Raw genomic sequence first — 23,164 nt, forward strand, 5'->3', positions numbered from 1 at the left:
GGTTACGTAAATATATGTAACTAAATAAATGAATATTAACAAAGCAACCCCAAACAAACAAAAATATATGCATATATGCATCTATACACACATAAATATATGTACGTATAAATATATATGCATGCTCATCTGCACAAGCGATGAACGTAACATAAATGCAATGTCTTTTATTTTACTATTCCAAGTATCCAGATAGTGCGCACTATCCGGATAGTACTATCCGAATAAAAATTATCCGGATAGTACTATCCGGATAAACGAATAAAAAATCCGAATAAATATTATCCGGATTATTTGAAACGAATAAATTTATTCGTTTATTCGAATAACGTTTATTCGGATATAATTCGAAAATAATCCCACCACTAATGTCAACAGCACTTGATTTCTTCTCTGTTGTTAGCCATCGCTTTTTATTCATCAATAGGAGCAGCATCAAACAAGGCAAATGAAGCAGTGAATAACGAAACAACGCCCGTGAAGTGTTACTGTTCGATTTCTTATAGAATTTGAATGCTGAAACAAGTCGGTAATTAAGATTTTTAATTTCAATATAAATTGTTTACTAAGACCTATTGATGGTTGGGAAATTGGATGGAAAACGGTATCATGAATATAAGTTGATAAAATATTCAGCCAGTGGGAAGTCAATTGAATTGGAAACGTTATAACTACTAAGTGAAGTAATTATACTGCGAGTTCAAAAACGGTCGGCATGTACATTTGTTGAAAACATACCTAATAAAAGGATTGGTTTGTTGCGTGAATGCACGCAAATATTCACACATATCCTAAAAAGTGTGTATGCCATTTTTAAGAATAAAATGTCTATTCAAAACTGGCAAAAGGTTTAAAATCGGTTGGTAACTACAAAAGTTACGGTTATATTAACCTGCAAAGGATGATTCTAATTGATATATATTGGAAAGATTTTATGCCATCCCTTGTTAAATTTGGTTTGGAGACAAACTGGTTTCGGCGTAGCGCTATCATCAGTGTCGATTTTCGTTCTGATCTGTTGTTGTCGTTTGTCTTATATATATGTATATGCTTGTTTATGGATATATGTGTGTGTGTTCCCTTCAAACACGGGGGTGGTTTTTCACTGATCAGCTTGTGTGGTTAGCTGAGGAAGGTAGGTTAGGTTAGGTTTAAGTGGCTGCCGTCCGCATCGGAGAGGCACACCTAGGCCTTTATAGGCCCATTGTGAAACCACACGGATTTTTTCCTGCTCTCAAACCACTTCGTTGAGTTTGTGAAACTAACTAAGCGTCGTGTATTGACCTAAGCTATATCAGTTAGATCTACGAGAAACATCTTGCCCATAAAACGTTGCCTTCTTCTACCGAGCGCTGGACATTCACAAAGTAGATGCCTAACAGTTTCAGGCTCTTCTTCGTTGCCGCATCTTCTACAATAATCATTAAATGGAGCGCCAATCCTTTCCGCATGCGGCTCAATACAAACGTGACCAGTGAGGAGACCTACAACTAGGGACAGATCCCTCTTACGGAGGGTGAGAAGCTCTCGCCATCTCTTCCCATTCAATTCCGGCAATGTGAGTTTTGCCGTGTGGCATCTATCATGATGCTTCCACTTCGCTTCCATCAGTAGAGCCTCCTTTAGAAGGTAGAAATCAGTAGTTTTAGTTGTTTGGCCATTTTTGGTTGTTTGTTGATTTGATTGATTTATTGTTTTGTGTTTAATTATTGGTGATTCCGGTCAATTTTCTTAAATTTATTGGAGTTAAGTAGGCTATTTGACCTATTTTGGTTTTCAGTGCAAATAAAACAATTTTACTTCACTGTCGCAGCTCGACGTTTCGCTAGTCACCCTAGCATCTTCTGGAGCGAGATCTATATTCAACAACAAAATCATTATACATATTTTGCATTACATTTTAATTTTTAACAATTAAACATTGAGTTACATATGACAAAAAAAAAAACTTACATTATTTGTTTATAGTATTAACTAAAAAATTAACTAATTATTAGTACCGCGCGCATTGGGTATCATTGTCATACTAAAGTGCTTATAGGCATAGTAGGTACGCAGAGGCAATGTCAGCTGTGTCTTCCTTTTTATTGACTGTGTTTTCCCTTTGTTGCAATATTCGTAAGCTTTCCAAAGTGTATCTCGCTCTCCCTCGTTTGTTTTTGTCCAATATTTTTGTGTTTGTCAGATCAGCTGTGTGTCCACTGGTTGTTGTGTGTTGTGATAATGCGGTGTTGCTTTTGTTTTTCTGTATGTCGGCTTGGTGCTCTGCTAGTCGTCCTTTCAGTGACCTTCGGGTCGTGCCGATGTATAGCTTATTACATTCCTCGTTCTCTTTTCCTTTGCAAGTTATTTGGTATATGACGTTGCTTTGTTGTAGGGGTTCGATGGGGCTTTTTGTTTGTGTGAAGATATTGGATAGAGTGTGGTTCGATTTATATACGAGAGCAATGTTTTCTTTGTTTTTTAAAAATATTTTTGCGAATGTGTTCGGTGAATTTCGGTATGTATGTTACGCTGTGATATTGCTTTGTTTTGTTTTCAGTTTGTGTTTGATGTTGGTTTTGGTTTATTTTCATAGTTTGTTGTTGTAATAAACTTGATATTGTGCTATCAGGGTAGTTGTTGCTTTTAAGTGTTTGTATTATTTTGTGGATGTTGCTGTTATGGAACTTCTCATGGCTTAGGGACAAAACTTTACTTATGAAGTTTTTAGCAGTGTTTATTTTATAGTTAAGGGGTTGAGAGGAGTAAAAGTTAATCATACGCCCAGAGGAAGTGGGTTTTGCGTACCAGTCGAAAATTAAAGCATTGTTTATTTTGTGTATTTTTACATCCAGAAAGGGAATGCAGTTGTCTTTTTCTATTTCAAGCGTCAGGTGTAGTTTGTTGTGGTAGCTGTTGAGGGTGTCTAAGATTATTTGAACATCATTTCGTCGGACGATCGCAAATATGTCGTCCACATATTTGACTAAAAATTTAATTTGTACATTATGTTGCTGGTTTAATGTATTAAAAGAGTTTTCAATGGGGAGAGGGGGTTTCCCATGGGCATACCAAACGTTTGGGTGTACATCTTGTTATTATACATAAAGTAGTTATTGTCCAGCAAACAAAACTTGAGTAAGTCGCGGAATTTGTTTTTGGGGATATTTGTTACATTTTGTATTTTGTCCCATTTCTTCATTATAATATTAATAGCAAGGTGCGTTGGGATGTTGGTGAACAGAGAGACAACGTCGAAAGATACCAACACTTCATCGTCGTTTACCCGTATGCCTTTAAGTCTCTCTTCCAAATCAAACGCATTTCCTACGTTATACTTTTCGCTTATTATGGCTTTCATTGTATTTCCTACATACTTGGATAAGTGGTAGCACGGGACTGTCACTGATGATGCAATACGGCGCAGGGGGAAGTTTGGCTTGTGGATTTTCGGTATTCCGTAGAGTCTCGGAGCGTTGGCTGCCGAGCACGATAGCTGTTGTTTTTCTCTTGCGCTAATGTATTTGTTTTTGTATAGCTCATTTACAATGTTATTATTTTTCTTTTGCAGGTTTTTTGTTGGATCTGCTCTGGTTACTCTGTACGTGTTTCTGTCCTCTAATAGCTCGTTCATTTTAGTGACGTAGTCTTTTTTGTAGAGCACTACCGTCTTATTGCCTTTGTCTGCTTCTGTTATCACTATTTCGTTTTTGTGTGGTTTTAGAAATGCTTTAGTTTTGTTGTGTACTTCGATTATGAATTTCTCAGCTGCGTTGTTTTTTATGTTTCTTTTGAATTGCAGTATTTGATGACTTAGTTGGTTCCTCACTATTTCTTTTTCCCTATCATCCTCTAACGTCTGTATTACTTGTTCCATTTCAGCAATTATATGTATAGGACTAAAGCTTGTGTTTGTTGGGGGTATAGTGAATTTTCTCCCAAGGGAGAGCAACCACTTTACTTCATGTGGAAAACTGATGTTCGTTTTGTTTGCGAACCAATCATTTGTTGTATTTATACCGAGAATGTGAAAATGTTGGTGTTTCAGATTTTCTATTTTTGCTGTGTGTCTATCCCGTGTTTCTTTTGCTATTCTCTGTCCTAGAAAGTGTTGGTTGTTTGTAAATGTGTTGAGCTCAAGCTCACTGAGGCTGAGTTTCAGTTCTCTTTCGGCGTGACGTATACAATCTTTTATTGTTTTTATGTTAATATTTGTTTGTGCGATCTCTATATTTAATATTTTTCGTAGAAACAGTAGTTTTGTTCTGTGGAGTTGTTGTCTTACCCTTATCGAAGTTGAGTTTAACACAACATGTTTTATTGAGTTTGTTAGATGACTTGGCATTAAGTCATATCTTTTGCATTCTAGAAGAAATTTTAGATGTTCCGTTTGTTTTGCTAGTTTTCGTTTTTGTTTGCTGTACCGTTTCATCATTATGCATGTATTTTCCCCGTGTTTGTACTTAATATGCTTGAAGAAATCTTTCATTTTGCAGTTTCTTTTTGTTGTTGGTAGATAAAAAATTCGGTTTTTTAGTTTTTGTTTTTTGTCATATGTAACCCAATGTTTAATTGTTTTGTGTTTATTTGTTGACGCGTGTTTGTTTGTTGTCCCCGTGTGATTACTTTGTTTTTTGTAAATAAGTTTTAAAGGTTCAACTATTGTGCCAGAATTAGTGTTTGTCTGTTCGTTTATTAATCTACCCTCGAATGTTTTTTCTTTGTAGATTTCCATTTTTTCGATTACGTCAGACGTCGACATTTTGCCTGCATGTGAGGGGCCTTGACTGTTTTATTGATGTTTGCCGGGGAGCATTTATTTTCGACCATGTGATTCGGCGGCCGCCGCGGTATTCAATTAGAAGAAAATTTGTCTAAGCGGGGTCGCCTTCGGCAGTGTTCGGTAAGAACTCCGAATGTACTACTGCGATGAAAAACTCTCAGTGATAACTCACCTGCCTTGTAGATGCCGTTCGGAGTCGGCATAAAACAAGTAGGTCCCGTCACGCCAATTTGTAGGAAAAATTATAAGAAGCACGACGCAAATCGGAAGAGAAGCTCGGCCTAAAATCTCTCCGGAGGTTATCGCGCCTTAAATTTATTTAATTTTTATTAAGTTGGACTCTGGTATGATGGTTAGGTCCGATGTTTTTTTGTTGTAGTCTCTAATGTGTTCTCTGAACATCGTTCTTATTTGTCGTACTGTGTTGGCATTCGCAGGTAAGTTTTTATACACCGTGGCTGCTAAACGGATGTTCTGAGTTAGTTTTAGTTCTTAGTTTTACCCCTTTGACAAGGGATGCCGGAAGATATTTCCAATATATATATATGATTCTAAACTAAAACAACAATAGGCCAGGTAGACCTCTCTTAGTCGTTTTATTACAAGTTTACATGTTTTTCATTACGATTTTAATAGCTCAGTCAGTTTTTAATATATGTATAAAAAGTAAAATGCACTGAACTCGTAATTAATTTCCAGTTTTGACTAAAGGCAGGGTTTGTAGAGTCTTCTTATCAATAAGTTCATTCAGATAGCAGCAAAGTTGCCGAAACCCGAAAATTTTTCCTTGTATATATATATACATATATTGTAAGAAAGGGCTAATTCTCTTCTTATACAATCCGGAGAGAAATTGAAAAAAAGGTTATAGCCAACCAAGTTACACGCTCGCAGCCATCCAAAGGTGAGACGGGTTTTTGTCCCTAACTCACTGGGGGTGTCCAGGGAAAATTTTGTATGCAGTGATTCTCAGATCCTCGAGATCTACTAGACAAGTCGTATGGCTTTCCAGGTATTTTTTACTTTTTAAATCCTTTTTCTTTATATTTCTGCCTTTATACAGCCTAAAAAACTGTAAGTCCAAATTTTCCTGGAGCGTTCATTTAAAGTAAAACGTTTTTACATCGCTACTGGGCAGTCCTGTCATGCATAGCTAATGCATGTAAAGTTCCCTTCCTGCATTTTAGAAATTTTTATGCAAATAACTTTATGCGACTCGAATTAACTCATTACCCAAACAAATAATCATTTTAAATTCATAAAACCAGATTTTAAATTTTTGATGTTTAACTCAAAAATCTTAAATTTTCAGAGCAAAACTTTCCATTTTCTCTGATTTCATTTTTTACACTTTACTGTTGTTGTTGTTGTTGCGAAAAAGGCACTCTCCGAAGGTTTTGGGGATTGTTATCGATGTCGATTGTCCTTTGCCGAATATAGGTCCGCTAGGTTCCGGTAACATGCACCATTAGAGTATAAGCCATACAGGATACGCCACGGGTAGGTTAGGTTGCCAATTGGGTTGGAGAAGCTATAAATTGCGCTGGCAACCCCTTGAAAGGGTTGCGCTACACAATTCCTTGAATCAGTTGGGTATTTTAGTCACCTCTTACGATAGGCATACCTGCCGCGGATAAGTTCTAAGCCCCCTACCCGCTGGGGGCTTACAAGTTCTAAAAAATGTTTACTGCCTTTTTGCTTCAATGGCAGAGTTTTGATATGGTATTTTCAGCACAAAATTTATTTTTTGCTATTTTAACATGTTAAAAATAGTACCCAGCAAAGAACTAGATCTTTACTGCAAATTCTTGCACTAACTGGGTAAGATTTATATTAAATTTTTTGAACTATAATTAAAAAAATATTTAAAAAAAAATGTTGTGGTCAATTACAAACAATAAAGAATATATTTCAGAAAGCTAGAGCATAAATATCAAAATTAAAGAAATGTGAAAATATTTGAATATATTTCACCTATATGTAAGAAGTATGACGAAGAAGGGAGTTCTCATCTCTCTAACACTTGAATAAACAAGAAATAATAATAATAAAAATTCGAGAACTACACTGGTTGACAAAGATGCTGATGCATAGAATTTTATGCATGCTTGTTAAAGAACTTTTTTTTTAAATAAAGAAATTTTATTATTTTCTTTTATGAGTTTATTCAGGAGCACTACTATGAATGCTTCAGCAGTATCAGCTAACATAAGCGCGTTCCAGTGTCTTTGATATTGCTCTTCACTGAGATCGCCTAGATTTTCAGGAAAACGGTTCAGGTGGCTATAGAGAATGCACATCTTGATACTCGGATGTTGAAAATGTAGCATCAGTTGGTCTATGTATTCAGAGAGTTAGGTAACTACCTAAAAAGTTTTTTACAACCCAAACGAACTCGCCCCATGCCGATTTTTCAGGTGCTTTGAAGCGGCTACTGAACTCGGTATCACATGTTAGTTTTCTAATATGTGGTCCATCGAAGATCCCAGCTTTCACCCTTTCAGAACCCAGTTTTGGAAACGATTTAAAAATATATTTGATGTCTAGCACTAAGGCTGGTCGAACAGAAATCAGTAGGTTGGGATAAATCCATTAAGAGTAATTTCTGCGTTTTACTCCTCTTATGTTTACCACGCAGCAGCCGCCGTAATGTGGCTGTAGCGTGCTCCGCCTACCACACCGAGGGTCCTGGGTCCAACTCCCGGGCAAAATGAAAAATCGGATGCCTTTCGGAATCGACAGAAAACATGTGGGTCCTGTCATGCCAATTTGTAGGGCAAATTAAAACGATCACGACGCAAGTTGGGAGAGAAGCTCGGCCTAAATCTCCTAGGAGGTAAATCGCGCCAAGTATTGATTGATTGATTTGTTTACCACACAGAAATAACAGTCGTTGTGATGGTCCATATGGTTCACTCCATATCACATTATTTTGGTACTTCAAATGAGGTCTTCTTTTATCTAGCCATAGGCGTTATGACTCAACACAACTTGTGTATACTGCGATCCTTGACGAACTCATAATAAAAAATGTTACCCGTATTTCAAAAACACCAGCTGCTGGAAGAAATTTGAAGGGAGGTTTCAAATCAGCGACCAGAAATTAGTGAGAAAAAAAGAAGAACACCATGTAACACAGAGACGTAAATAAATTTTTTGTGAAACTTTAACGAAAGCACCGCGTTTTTTTGCTAATCTTCAAGTAGGTAATGTGGGGAATTATCTACCGCCAGTTTGACAATTTCTATTGATGTCCGTCGTTGGCGATTCTCTATAGCTTTACGTCTCTGATGCAGAGCCAAAAAGGGCTTCTTTTGTCCATCAGTGTTATAAAAGCATAGATTTTTCGATGGCATTTGAAAAATAAAATAATGAAAATAAAATCGATCGGTGGAAGTAAAAAATAAAAATATGAGAAATTCAGAATAAAAATAAGAAATAATATCTGACTATGGAAAGCTCACGAAAAGTAATAAAAATAATGTTAAATAAACAAAGAAGCCTCAGTGAATATATGTGTATGAGCTGGTGAAAAAAAATCTATATAAAAAGCAATAAAACCTGTAACATTCAAGACAACAATAAAATAATAACCATGTAGCAGCAATCAACACAACATGAGATAAGAAAATGCCTGCTGTGTAACAACAATGAAAATAATAAAAAGGACAACAGATATAACAGAAAGGACAATAAATAAACAAGTTATTACATATATTCGTTACGTATCGAACACCACCACGGGACGGACACACAACTACACCAACACGTCTTACAAATCATTCTCTTATTGATTTATACGATCCTAATTTTCAGGATGACCCTCATATGTATATAAGAGTCAAAAAAAACAATGACTTTTTGCTACTTCAGTGAAGTTGCCCCAGTTTTGGACTAAATGCCCCGAAGCGTGGTTCATCCACGCTGAAATGCAGTTCAATAGAAAATTACTGCACTTCCGCAGGACGTTATGATGATTTTGGATGTTATACATATTCCTGCTGAGATTTTTATCTTCTTTTACCTTAGCTATTTTGTATTTTTTCCTAAAATTATCTATAGTAATCTATTTAAATATATCCTTACATTATTATACATATTATAATTTCAGATGTAGTAATACTTTGTTGTGCATTAAGACTCCGATATCTTATTGTACTAATTGTAAAACCTTGAATAAATTAAATGAAATGGCACATTCAGTCTATGTGAGGTCTTATTGACTGGCCAGTTCAACCTCCTGAAAATAATAAATTCTTTGCGTTAAAGCAGGTTTTGATTGAACGGCATTCCTTAAGTGATAATACTAAATTAGATCGAATTTTATCAGATTCAAAGATGAGAGATCATAAACTTTCACAGTTTTAGCGGTCTCTGGTTTTACCGTCTGAAAAATATGAGTTTAGTTCTTGCCAGCACAAACTCTAGTGACATTAGCGAACTAGTTAACTTAGCTGATAAGCTAAAATATTAGTAGCGTAAAAAAGTGATTTGAGATTATATACATTTCAATTTCTAAAATGTTTCTTCCTTGACTATTGTGACCAATATCATATGATAAAATTAAAATTGATAAAATTAATAATTTATTAAAATATGACATTCAAAATTTCTCGTTTTTTCACGACGCAGAGAAGCGATGCGCGCATGCACAGTTCTTATTGTTATATATAATATGGGAGGCAAGAAATTCGACTAAGTAGACTTTACAACAACGTTGTAAACTTAAAAAACGAACACAAAATATGATGAGACTGAAATATGATACAACAATGTAATGCAGAAAAATTCAAAACTACACAGCAAAAAATGGAGTGAAGTATTATAACCCGAATTCAAGCATACAAAAAGAGAAAAATAAAACCTTTCGGGGAACGTTGATACTCGTATTTTAGTTAAAAAAAACTGCAGATGGTATAATTTTGAGAGAAGAAATTCTACTTGCTTCGTCATTGATAAACATTTCAAAGAAGCTGAAGATCAACTTGGAGTTTTTGGTTTCTCAAGGATACGACGTTGCAGCTGCAAAGAGTGGAGAGTTGAAGGGTTGTGCTGCTGCAGTGATGGAGAAGTATCCGTCTGCAATTTATGTACATTGCACAAGCCATTCCTTGAATTTGGCGGTTGGTGAAGCGTGCTCCATTTTTCTCATAAGAAATTGTCTTGGGTCCATAAAGCAGATAGTTTCTTTCTTCAGACCTTCAGCAAAACGCGAAGCTATTTCCAAGGATGCCGTCGAAACTTTGAATTGTCCAACAAAGAAAGAACGTTTGAAGCGATTGTGTGAAACGAGATGGACGGAAAGACTAGATGCTATGATCTGCTTCTAAGAAATGTTTGCTGCTGAAAGTTCTAGAAATGCTTTCAGTTATCTACACACTTTTAGGACTGGAGGATTCATTGCGGCAATGGTTGTTATTAACGAAATTTTTTCTTTGGCTCAACCATTAACCTCTTACCTTCAAGGGAAAAGTGTTGATCAGCAGTTTCAACGGCTGATGATCTGGCATTTTTTGAAAGAAATTAGGAAAAAGGCTTAATCAAAGTTCGAAGAAATGTTTCTTGATGCTAAAGAAATAGCTGAATCTATCGGAGAGAAGATTGAAGTTCCTAGGATTGTGAGTCGTCAAACAAACTGAGAAAACTACGAAAACTGCTCAGCAGAAGAATTAGGTTAGGTTGAACTGGCCGGTCCAATAAAATAAGAAATAAAATAAATTAGCATAAAAGGCAATATAAAAATTTTATGTTATATTTTTGTAACTTTTTTTTCAGTATAAGATAAAGTACATATAAAATGAGGATTAAATCTGCAAATGCAAAAACATTTTCGGGGAAATTCGCCATTAATTGTTATAAATAAATTAGTTAGTTTCAACAAAAGTTAACTCAGTATTTGTGATTTCATGTTCTTTTGAAAACAAGGAATCTGTTAAATAAAGACTTATGTATTTACGTGTAAGTAAAATTTACCACAAAAAAATGGGCCGGTCAAAAATTCATTCTTTTTAAGAATTTTTTGGTACGCTACAAATTATTTTGGAACAATTTTTTAGGATTTTGGTAGAGCCTATTATAAGTAAGTGGCAACAATGGGAAACCATATTTGTATGTAGCTGAAACATTTGTGCTTTCGAATTTAGCGGGGATACATAAAGGTTTAGGTCTTTGAAATTCGCATTAGAACACTTAGATAATTGTTCCCAAAGATGGCCCTCACTAGGGCAGGCACCTTGTCGTTGGTGTGAGGGCTTAGCCGAACTCCATAGCGCCCGACTATGAGGCGGAGCTGTTTAGGACTGACATCTACGCCGTTTCGCCTCATACGAGGGTGGCGGGATGTCGGTGACCAAGAACTGCCAACCCCCTAATCCAGGGTGTTATGCGGACCGTGCCTATTGGACGATTTTCAGCCAGGGGATAAATTCGGCTGTATTCGAACCGAGCCTTCCCGATACCGGACCACCTCGGGGAGTATTTATGGCCTTACCACAGTAAGGGGCGCTGCTGTGGCGGACGATTCTTTCCCCGTATATAATACTGGACCGCTGAGCCCAACTTGTCGGGCAGGTGGTCGTACGACCAAGATGAACGACTCATTACCTGATTGTAATAAGGACGATGTAAAGAGGAGGACTGAGTAACAATCCAAGGACGAAAAATACGAATTAAGTGATGCGTCGGACTCGGGGAGCGAGAGTAGTGCTGATTCAATGAACTCCGTGTTGGAGAGGCACACAAATGAAAACGGTGTAGAAGAGTGGAGAAGGGTCCGGAGCAGAGGAAGTAAAAGAGCTCTCTCGCAGTACCGTGCAGCACTAAGAATTGTACAACGCTTGGGAGCAGTGGTCGATCCAACAGAAGTGGAGATCGAGCGCTTGGAATGGGCCCATGAGGCGGTAGAAGTAGGTCGAAGGCAGTTCAAAAGGTTTGTTGCGAGAAACCCTCGGTTCTGCAACCGATACGAGGAGGAAGAAGCCTCCAATGGCAGAATGAAGAGGCAACGTTCGGCGGAAGGCGAAAAGCCTGATTTCAAGAGGCAGAAAGGACCCAGTCCTAGAGCCGCGAGCCGGGCAGTCGCATAGACAAGACAGGTAGGCCCAAAGCTGTAAGACAGATGGGTCCCAATAGCGAGGTAGCAAGTACCTCGAAAGCTGCTAAACAGAGGGAAGTTCCAACTACGGAAGTAGGAGATAAGCCAAAGGGAGATAACGCTAAGACTCCGGCTTTCTCGGAGATGCTGAAGGGAGTTAACGCTAAGACTCCGGCTTTCTAGGAGGTGTCAATGGGAAATAACAACAAGACTCCGGCTTTTCCTGAGAAGATGAGTGATGTGGCAAAGCAGTCACTGACTGTGGCGCTGGTTGATCGTAGCAGTCCTTTCGGACAAATTACTACTGAAAGCTGGAGATCTGTGGAAAGGGAGCTTATTAGCTTAATGCTTAAGATGATGCGGGAACAGCCAAGTAAGCCCCTTCCAACCTTTGATTCGGGGGGATGGTATAATGGTGTGAAGATGATAGCGTGCGACAACATCGCGAGCTTGAGGTCGCTGGAGGAAGTGGGTCAAAAACTCCAAAGGCAAGGCACGAATGCACGGTTTGAGGTGGTGGATAAAGCGCAAATCCCCACGGTACCAAAAGTTAAGGTATGGATACCATGCGTGATGTAGTCGGAGGATATACTGCGACTTCTGCAGAATCAGAATCCGAACATACCGACACAGGATTGGAAGGTACTTACTGTATCTCGGCCTACCGAGGATGGTCAGTTCTCCATCTTATAAATAAACCAGCAGGCGGAGGATATTTTGACACGCAGCTTGGCAAAATGTCCTTTGGCACTCGCAAAATTTACATGCGACTCAGGAAAAGAAGTCCCGAGGATAAAAACCCTAACACGTGGCACAACAGTCACGAGAGGCTGAAGGGGGCCTCGAATACTCTAAACCAAAAGGGCAAGGGGAGGACGACGACGTCAAGACGAAGGTGCTGGAGGGGGACAAACAGCCCAATGGTGCTGCGAGTCCTACAGATAAACCTCCAACACAGTAAAGTGGTGTCGAGCGAACTCCTCCTAACCCTTGAGGAGGGTTCGTTTGACGTGGCGCTGATCCAGGAGCCGTGGCTCTCATCGGTTTCTGGACTTAGCGCGCGCGGGTTTGGCGTTTACTACGCGCAAACGGAAGGACGGGTGCGAGCTGTAGTAATGGGAAGGAAACAGCTGCATTCATATGTGCTGCCTAATTACACCACTGAGGATCTCGTAGCGGTGGCCGTTGAGCAAAAGAATAAGCAGACATTTATCCTGGCGTCCTGCTACATGGCCCATGCTGCGGAGGTTCACCCGATGGAGTGCAAAAGGCTAGTACAGGAGGAAGGGCGCAAAGAGCGGTTGGTCATAGGCGCAGATGCAAATGCGCACCACAATGCGTGGGGAGAAGCAGATAGAGAGAGGCGAATCTCTATTTTGTTACATCCTGCAAACCAATTTGCAGATAGCCAACATGGGAAATGTCCCTACATACATTGGTCCAACATCTAGTATCATGGATATTACATTGAGCTCCGAGCGTGATATATCAAGGTATGATTGGATGGTTCTTGATAGACCATCCTTCTCCGACCATGCGTATATCAGCTTCAGCATCCTCCTAAAGAGGGTAGAGAAGGGAGAAACCTTTAGAAACCCTAGGTCAACGAACTGGACTAAATTCCAGAAACATGTAGAAACAAAACTGGGACAACCCAAAGAGGTTGCTAATGAATTCCTAACGAGGACGCTTATGACTGCGTATAACAAAGCTAGCCCTCTAAGAAGATTCAGAGGAAAAGCAAATCCGCCATGGTGGAGCAATGAGCTGAGTCTTCTAAGAAGACAGGTAAAAGAAATGTTTAAGCTCGCAAAGACCGCGGAAAGCGAAGCGTGTAGGGACGAGTACAGGGATCTACTGAGGATCTACAAGCGTGAAATTACCAGGGCGAAGAGAAACTCATGGAAAAATTTCTGTACGGACATAGAGTGCTTCAGCGAAACAGCACGGTTGAAAAAAGTCCTAACAAAGGGAAACGTAGTCCAGGGACTAATAAAGAAAGAGAACGGGGAATGGTCACGTAATAGTGAGGAATCCCTTGAGGTGCTTCTCGATACACATTTCCCATCGGGAGACGGTTTACAAGAGCCAGCAGACATCACTCACGCTTCGATCACGGAGGTAGTAGTGCCGGGCTTGGTGATCGATACTAAGATTGAGTGGGCAGTGAAGACGTTTTCTAAGTTTAAATCGCCGGGCCCAGATGGTATATTCCCGGCCATGCTACAAGTCTCAAGTAGGGCGGTCTTGGAATGGCTTAAAATAATATTCGATGGGTGCATAAGACTGAATCATGTACCGCACTCTTGGAGAACTGCTCGTGTAGCTTTTCTACCAAAGGCGGGGAAGATCGGTCACGTGTAACCCAAAGACTATAGACCCACTAGCTTAACATCATTTCTGCTCAAAACCTTTGAGCGGCTAATAGATGTGTACATAAAGTCCAACGTGGATGAAACGCTGCTCTCCACAACATAGCATGCGTACACCAAAGGCAAGTCCGTAGACACCGCATTGCATAGGGTGGTAATAGGCATAGAGAAATCCCTGGAATATGCTCTATGAGTCTTCTTGGACATTGCCGGGACTTTCAGTAATGTTTCTAAATGGGCGATTATGGATGGTGTTAATTACATTAAAGTACATCCCGCCTTAATCAGATGGATCGGCTGCATGTTAAATTGCAGGAAGATTACATCACAATGGGGATTGTACGAGGCCACGAAATCAGTGGACAGGGGCACGCCGCAGGGAGGGGTGCTATCACTTCTGCTGTGGACGCTGGTCATCAACCAACTGCTCAGGCGATTCGATGAGGGACCCGTAAAACTTACGGCTTACGCAGATGACGTTGCAATTGTCATAAGTGGAAAGTGCCTTCCAACGATTAGTTCTTTGATGGATCGGGCGCTTCGGGATATTCATACCTGGGCATGTAATGTCGGGTTGAAAGTCAATGCGGAGAAGACGGATATGGTCCTGTTTACAAAGAGGTACAAGGTCCCAAATTGGACCAGGCCTAAGTTAGGAGGGGTGACCTTACAGGAGAAACCTTGCACAAAATATCTAGGAATCATCCTAGACAGTAAGCTGTCATGGAAGCTCAACGTGGAGGAGAGGGTCAAGAAGGCCGCAACGGCACTCTATGCATGTAAAAGAATGCTGGGGTGTACGTGGGGCCTATCGCCTTCTCTTTTTCATTGGGTTTTTACAGCGATTGTAAGCCTATTCTATACTATGGAGTTCTTGTTTGGTGGAAAGCCACACAAAAAACAACATGCCTCAAAAAATTAGAGGGGGTATGCAGACTATCGATGCTTAGCATTACGGGAGCCCTGAAAACAACCGCGACGGCTGCACTGTATGCCATTCTGCACATTCCACCTGTAGACTTGGTAGCAAAGAACAAGGCATTAACGACCGCAACCAGGCTCGGTGCTTCGGGGCAGCTTGAGTGCCGACCATATGGCCATAGTAGTATAGCGTCATCAATCACAAGACGAACATACTACCTGATTCCCTATCTGCGCTTTGAGGGAGATCTTAAGGCCACAATAGAGGTGGACGGTTGGCGCAAGGGTGCGCAAATGGCGGACGAGGCGATACATGTGTACACCGATTGTTCCAAATTAGTGGTAGGATTAGGGTCTGCGGTATACTGCGCTGATCCGGAAATAAGCAGATCCTACAGGCTGCCCGATTACTGTAGCGTTTTCCAAGCGGAAATATTAGCCGTAACCAAAGCAGTAGAAACCCTGGAAGAGAATAGCTTAAGCTGCAACCGTGTTAACTTTTATATTGACAGTCAAGCAAAAATTAAGGCAATAATCTCGCATACACTCAAAAAAAAGGTATCATCAAGTCGATGTCATCTAGGCATCAATGTGCAATTTTTGCTTATCTTTTTTTTCGTCATCAATGATCTTATGTTATTGACATTTTCGAAATATTAGTTTGATACCTGTATTTGTCAAGTTAATAGACTACATACAATTGTAATGCGTTTTATAATCAATCTAGTATTATGTTATAATGAAACTAGGAAATTTATACAGTTATCATTTTGATACATTTTAAGTGCGAAACAAATATTTTCCATGGGCAAACCAATAGTCAAGATACAAAATTGATAGTTTTAATTATACTTTTTATAATATTTATCGTTGCATTGATACCACGAAAATGATAGCGTTTATAGTTTCAATTTTGCACATCGTCTATTAAAAGGATAGTGATACTTTTTTTTTTGGGTGTAGCACAGCATCTAAATGCGTGTCAGAGTTTAAGCAGTCTCTGGAGAGAATCGGGACAGGGAGAAGCATACATCTATATTGGGTCCCAGGGCATATGGGAATAGATGGGAATGAAAAAGCGGACGAACTAGCTAAAAAGGGCGCATCCCTTGAAGCTTGCTCCGTAGACGTCCCAATTAGATTGGGCGAGATTCAGCGAAGGCGAGAGGTGCACATGATCGACCAAGCGGGAAAGGCGTGGATTCAAGCGTGGGGCTGTAAAGTGTCGAAGATTATGTGTAGGTCTTACAACCTAAGACTAACACAGTTGCTTCTATCATTAAAAAGAGAGGACTGTAGACTCATGACGGGTCTTCTGACTGAAAACTGCCTTCTGGCGTCACATGCCTTTAAATTAGGCTTGGTCAGTGATAGCAGATCTCTTAAAAAATTTGGTGTTATTCCACTTCGCTTGCATCTCTCCAAGAATTTCGTCGACTCTGATATTTTAATAATTTGTTGTGTTTTTTGCTGGTATCGTTTGATGTACCTGTTGATCCGTGTATTATATTTGTGTTTGATGGTTTGGTACACCTTAAGGGTGTCTCCGTTCTTTTGGTGTGCTCTCCGTTTGAACATTTTTGGTAATTTTTATAGCCTTATGCGTTTACGTTATGTTAATAATAATGAGCTTAAAGGCCGTGGTTAAATAAAACACAATGTTTAAAATTTCATTGGTTTTTTTAATTTGTCAATATTTCGGCTTCAGTCTGAAGCCATCTTCAGGACCGTAAGTAAACACAAATGTATAAAAAGGGGGCATTCATTTCAGATACATGGTCATTAAAATTTACGTTATGCAACTAGGTATACATATAAACGAGACACAACTTACACTTGTGGTTATTCTTTATCGACTGATCATATGTTCGGAAAACAAAAGTAAAATAAACCTCAAAAATGTATACAATTTTAAAGTACAGTAAGTGTAAACTAAAATATGCACAAACAAATATATAGGGATACAAACAATAGATCAACGAATATGTCGTCATCCAACATTATGATTTGTTGATCCCAAGTATGCTGCTAGCGGAATAATTTCTGTACGCTGCTTTCTTTCATGTGCGCCGTGAGACTTGCATTTTGTGTTGTTGCTTAAGCAATAAATTGCGATATGCATATGCGCATTGGTCTGTGTCACTTTTAAAATTAATTCTCTTATCATTAGGCGTGTTCATAATGTGGAGCATTTCCATGGTGAAGCGCTTATTATATTGTTTCTCTATGTCCAATATAGTAACATTCTGGAAATCGGGATAGTGGCCGTATCCTTACAGTGGGCCGTTAAGGCCGTTTTATTTTCCGAAGCGTTGTTTCTAAGTTTAATATTGGACTTATGGCCGGAAATCCTTGTCTTTAATTTTAATTTTGTTGTCCCCACATATACCTTCTCGCATAAGTGAGACCCGTCACCGTTGCATGGGATTCTGTATATTAGGTTGGATTTCTCATCCTTTGGAATTCTGTCCTTTGTATTACTGTAAATTTGTTTCAATGTATTGTTGTATGTGAACGCTATTTTGACCTTTTCTTTGTCATATAAATCCGATCTCTTGATCCTCTCTGCTATTCTTGGGACATAGGTTATCGCTTTGTATATTTTGTTATTTGCTTCTTCAGGTTTACGTTCATTACGTGCTCTGGTATAGAAATTTCGGACCAGTTTATTGACCAAGCTACTTGGAAACTCATTATCCTCTAGAGTTTTTTTGATGATCGTGATATTCTTCTTGTGGTACATTCTGTCGCTTATTGTAAGTACCCGTCTTATGAAGCTTTTGGCGGTATTTATTATTGTACTTTTTTCGTGTTTTGAATAGTAGCTATTTGTCTTCCCGAAGCTGTGGGTTTTCTGTACCAGTCAATATATAATTTGTTGTTCCTCCTATTGATTAACGTGTCCAAGTACGGTAGTTGACCATCTTTCTCAACCTCTATTGTAAATTTAATGTTTCTGCTGTAGCTGTTGAGTTCAGTGAGAATGTTTCCAATTTGTTCAGTTTTTACAATGGCAAATAAGTCATCTACATACTTTGTAAGTAGGCGTGGTTTGCTAGTAGTTTCATTTTCGAATCTTGTTAGCAGCTCCTCCATGACAATGTCAGCTATGAGTGGGGAGGCTGGTGAGCCCATGGGCATTCCTGTACGTTGTTCGTATATTCTTTCATTGTATTTAAAATATCGATTCTCTTTTATGCAAAATTTCACCATTGTGATAAATAGTTCCCTTGTTAAGGATGTATATTCTGTTATGTTTTCCCACTTTGCGGATATGATTTCAATGGCTAAATCAACCGGAATGCTTGGGAACAAGGAGACTACGTCCAAGGAAACAAGGCTTTCATTATCATAAATATATGTGCCATTGACCTTACTTTTAAATTCTGTTGAGTCATCGACATTATATTTAGAAGAACAAGTGATATTTTTGAGTATTCTCACGACATATTTACAGAGGTTGTATGACGGGGAGTCGATAGATGAACAAATAGGTCGGAGTGGTATACCTTCTTTATGAATTTTGGGTAATCCATAGATTCTGGGAGTAATAGCATTTTTACACAGTAGCTTGTTCTTTTCTTGGATATCTATGGCACCGCTGTTGAACATCCTTTGAACAATCTCATTGTTTTTGTCTTGTAGCTTGTTCGTCGGATCGCGTTTTAAAACTCTGTAGGTAGAGATGTCGTTCACCAGTGTCTGAATCTTTGTATCGTATTCGTTTTTGTCTATCACCACTGTAGCGTTGCCCTTGTCGGCATTGAGTACAAGTAATTGTTTGTTGTGTTTGAGGAACCGTTTTGTCTCTTCCAGTATTTTGCGTGTGAATTTGTCTCGTGTGGAAATCGTATTGTTTTTTAGATGGTCGTGTATCAGTGTCGTGAAGTTGTTTCTTGCCACTTCTTGTGATTCCTTATCTTTCGCCGTTTGTATAATGTTTTCCCCGTCTGCTATAAACTTAGATAGAGGAAATTTCTTGTTTTCGGTCGAGAGGGCATATTTCGGGCCCAGCGATAACAGCCATTGTATATCATGTGGTATTTCAGTTTGTGTGGTATTTCGGAACCATTGTAGTACCACCCTAATATTGAGTTTTTCCTTCTCTTGTTGTCTTAGTTTTTCGTACTTTTTTGTTTGTCTCTGTTTAATCTTGCTTGTGAGGTTGTCCAACAGTATATTTTCACTTTCGTAGAATTTGGTTGAATGGTGAGAATTAAGAGTGTGATCGATTTCTGTTCTCAGTCTATTTGCCTCCCTTCTGTTTTGTCTTAGGAGGTCATGTTTGATACATATTATCATATTTAAAAGCTTCGCCTGCACTTGATTAATGAATGTGACAACTTTGTTTGTGTACTTACGTGGAATTCTGAAATTATTGGTGTTGTTTTTTATGATGTACATAATATCTTTTGTTGCATCTCTTAAAAAATTTGGTGTTATTCCACTTCGCTTGCATCTCTCCAAGAATTTCGTCGACTCTGATATTTTAATAATTTGTTGTGTTTTTTGCTGGTATCGTTTGATGTCCCTGTTGATCCGTGTATTATATTTGTGTTTGATGGTTTAGTACACCTTAAGGGTGTCTCCGTTCTTTTGGTGTGCTCTCCGTTTGAACATTTTTGGTAATTTTTATAGCCTTATGCGTTTACGTTATGTTAATAATAATGAGCTTAAAGGCCGTGGTTAAATAAAACACAATGTTTAAAATTTCATTGGTTTTTTTAATTTGTCAATATTTCGGCTTCAGTCTGAAGCCATCTTCAGGACCGTAAGTAAACATAAATGTATAAAAAGGCGGCATTCATTTCAGATACATGGTCATTAAAATTTACGTTATGCAACTAGGTATACATATAAACGAGACACAACTTACACTTGTGGTTATTCTTTATCGACTGATCATATGTTCGGAAAACAAAAGTAAAATAAACCTCAAAAATGTATACAATTTTAAAGTACAGTAAGTGTAAACTAAAATATGCACAAACAAATATATAGGGATACAAACAATAGATCAACGAATATGTCGTCATCCAACATTATGATTTGTTGATCCCAAGTATGCTGCTAGCGGAATAATTTCTGTACGCTGCTTTCTTTCATGTGCGCCGTGAGACTTGCATTTTGTGTTGTTGCTTAAGCAATAAATTGCGATATGCATATGCGCATTGGTCTGTGTCACTTTTAAAATTAATTCTCTTATCATTAGGCGTGTTCATAATGTGGAGCATTTCCATGGTGAAGCGCTTATTATATTGTTTCTCTATGTCCAATATAGTAACATTCTGGAAATCGGGATAGTGGCCCGTATCCTTACAGTGGGCCGTTAAGGCCGTTTTATTTTCCGAAGCGTTGTTTCTAAGTTTAATATTGGACTTATGGCCGGAAATCCTTGTCTTTAATTTTAATTTTTTTGTCCCCACATATACCTTCTCGCATAAGTGAGACCCGTCACCGTTGCATGGGATTCTGTATATTAGGTTGGATTTCTCATCCTTTGGAATTCTGTCCTTTGTATTACTGTAAATTTGTTTCAATGTATTGTTGTATGTGAACGCTATTTTGACCTTTTCTTTGTCATATAAATCCGATCTCTTGATCCTCTCTGCTATTCTTGGGACATAGGTTATCGCTTTGTATATTTTGTTATTTGCTTCTTCAGGTTTACGTTCATTACGTGCTCTGGTATAGAAATTTCGGACCAGTTTATTGACCAAGCTACTTGGAAACTCATTATCCTCTAGAGTTTTTTTGATGATCGTGATATTCTTCTTGTGGTACATTCTGTCGCTTATTGTAAGTACCCGTCTTATGAAGCTTTTGGCGGTATTTATTATTGTACTTTTTTCGTGTTTTGAATAGTAGTTATTTGTCTTCCCGAAGCTGTGGGTTTTCTGTACCAGTCAATATATAATTTGTTGTTCCTCCTATTGATTAACGTGTCCAAGTACGGTAGTTGACCATCTTTCTCAACCTCTATTGTAAATTTAATGTTTCTGCTGTAGCTGTTGAGTTCAGTGAGAATGTTTCCAATTTGTTCAGTTTTTACAATGGCAAATAAGTCATCTACATACTTTGTAAGTAGGCGTGGTTTGCTAGTAGTTTCATTTTCGAATCTTGTTAGCAGCTCCTCCATGACAATGTCAGCTATGAGTGGGGAGGCTGGTGAGCCCATGGGCATTCCTGTACGTTGTTCGTATATTCTTTCATTGTATTTAAAATATCGATTCTCTTTTATGCAAAATTTCACCATTGTGATAAATAGTTCCCTTGTTAAGGATGTATATTCTGTTATGTTTTCCCACTTTGCGGATATGATTTCAATGGCTAAATCAACCGGAATGCTTGGGAACAAGGAGACTACGTCCAAGGAAACAAGGCTTTCATTATCATAAATATATGTGCCATTGACCTTACTTTTAAATTCTGTTGAGTCATCGACATTATATTTAGAAGAACAAGTGATATTTTTGAGTATTCTCACGACATATTTACAGAGGTTGTATGACGGGGAGTCGATAGATGAACAAATAGGTCGGAGTGGTATACCTTCTTTATGAATTTTGGGTAATCCATAGATTCTGGAAGTAATAGCATTTTTACACAGTAGCTTGTTCTTTTCTTGGATATCTATGGCACCGCTGTTGAACATCCCTTGAACAATCTCATTGTTTTTGTCTTGTAGCTTGTTCGTCGGATCGCGTTTTAAAACTCTGTAGGTAGAGATGTCGTTCACCAGTGTCTGAATCTTTGTATCGTATTCGTTTTTGTCTATCACCACTGTAGCGTTGCCCTTGTCGGCATTGAGTACAAGTAATTGTTTGTTGTGTTTGAGGAACCGTTTTGTCTCTTCCAGTATTTTGCGTGTGAATTTGTCTCGTGTGGAAATCGTATTGTTTTTTAGATGGTCGTGTATCAGTGTCGTGAAGTTGTTTCTTGCCACTTCTTGTGATTCCTTATCTTTCGCCGTTTGTATAATGTTTTCCCCGTCTGCTATAAACTTAAATAGAGGAAATTTCTTGTTTTCGGTCGAGAGGGCATATTTCGGGCCCAGCGATAACAGCCATTGTATATCATGTGGTATTTCAGTTTGTGTGGTATTTCGGAACCATTGTAGTACCACCCTAATATTGAGTTTTTCCTTCTCTTGTTGTCTTAGTTTTTCGTACTTTTTTGTTTGTCTCTGTTTAATCTTGCTTGTGAGGTTGTCCAACAGTATATTTTCACTTTCGTAGAATTTGGTTGAATGGTGAGAATTAAGAGTGTGATCGATTTCTGTTCTCAGTCTATTTGCCTCCCTTCTGTTTTGTCTTAGGAGGTCATGTTTGATACATATTATCATATTTAAAAGCTTCGCCTGCACTTGATTAATGAATGTGACAACTTTGTTTGTGTACTTACGTGGAATTCTGCAATTATTGGTGTTGTTTTTTATGATGTACATAATATCTTTTGTTGCATCTCTTAAAAAAATTGGTGTTATTCCACTTCGCTTGCATCTCTCCAAGAATTTCGTCGACTCTGATATTTTAATAATTTGTTGTGTTTTTTGCTGGTATCGTTTGATGTCCCTGTTGATCCGTGTATTATATTTGTGTTTGATGGTTTAGTACACCTTAAGGGTGTCTCCGTTCTTTTGGTGTGCTCTCCGTTTGAACATTTTTGGTAATTTTTATAGCCTTATGCGTTTACGTTATGTTAATAATAATGAGCTTAAAGGCCGTGGTTAAATAAAACACAATGTTTAAAATTTCATTGGTTTTTTTAATTTGTCAATATTTCGGCTTCAGTCTGAAGCCATCTTCAGGACCGTAAGTAAACATAAATGTATAAAAAGGCGGCATTCATTTCAGATACATGGTCATTAAAATTTACGTTATGCAACTAGGTATACATATAAACGAGACACAACTTACACTTGTGGTTATTCTTTATCGACTGATCATATGTTCGGAAAACAAAAGTAAAATAAACCTCAAAAATGTATACAATTTTAAAGTACAGTAAGTG

General features: G+C 38.4%; 1 protein-coding gene across 3 annotated transcripts in view; it reads right to left on the reverse strand.

Annotated features, from left to right (window-relative positions):
- Positions 1-23,164, reverse strand: part of LOC137240175 (protoheme IX farnesyltransferase, mitochondrial-like) — a 367,290-nt gene that overhangs the window by 127,833 nt on the left and 216,293 nt on the right. The window contains exon 5 of one of the 3 annotated variants that reach the window (XM_067766112.1): positions 396-516. The exons of the other annotated variants lie outside the window; for them this stretch is intronic. Coding sequence (XP_067622213.1) covers positions 436-516 — 81 coding nt within the window. The 3' untranslated portion in view covers positions 396-435. Of the gene's footprint in view, positions 1-395; positions 517-23,164 lie in introns of those variants that run through there. 3 annotated transcript variants of the gene reach the window in all.

This window comes from Eurosta solidaginis, chromosome 2 (assembly GCF_040869045.1).
Source record: "Eurosta solidaginis isolate ZX-2024a chromosome 2, ASM4086904v1, whole genome shotgun sequence".
In the NCBI taxonomy this organism is placed as follows: Eukaryota; Metazoa; Arthropoda; class Insecta; order Diptera; family Tephritidae; genus Eurosta; species Eurosta solidaginis.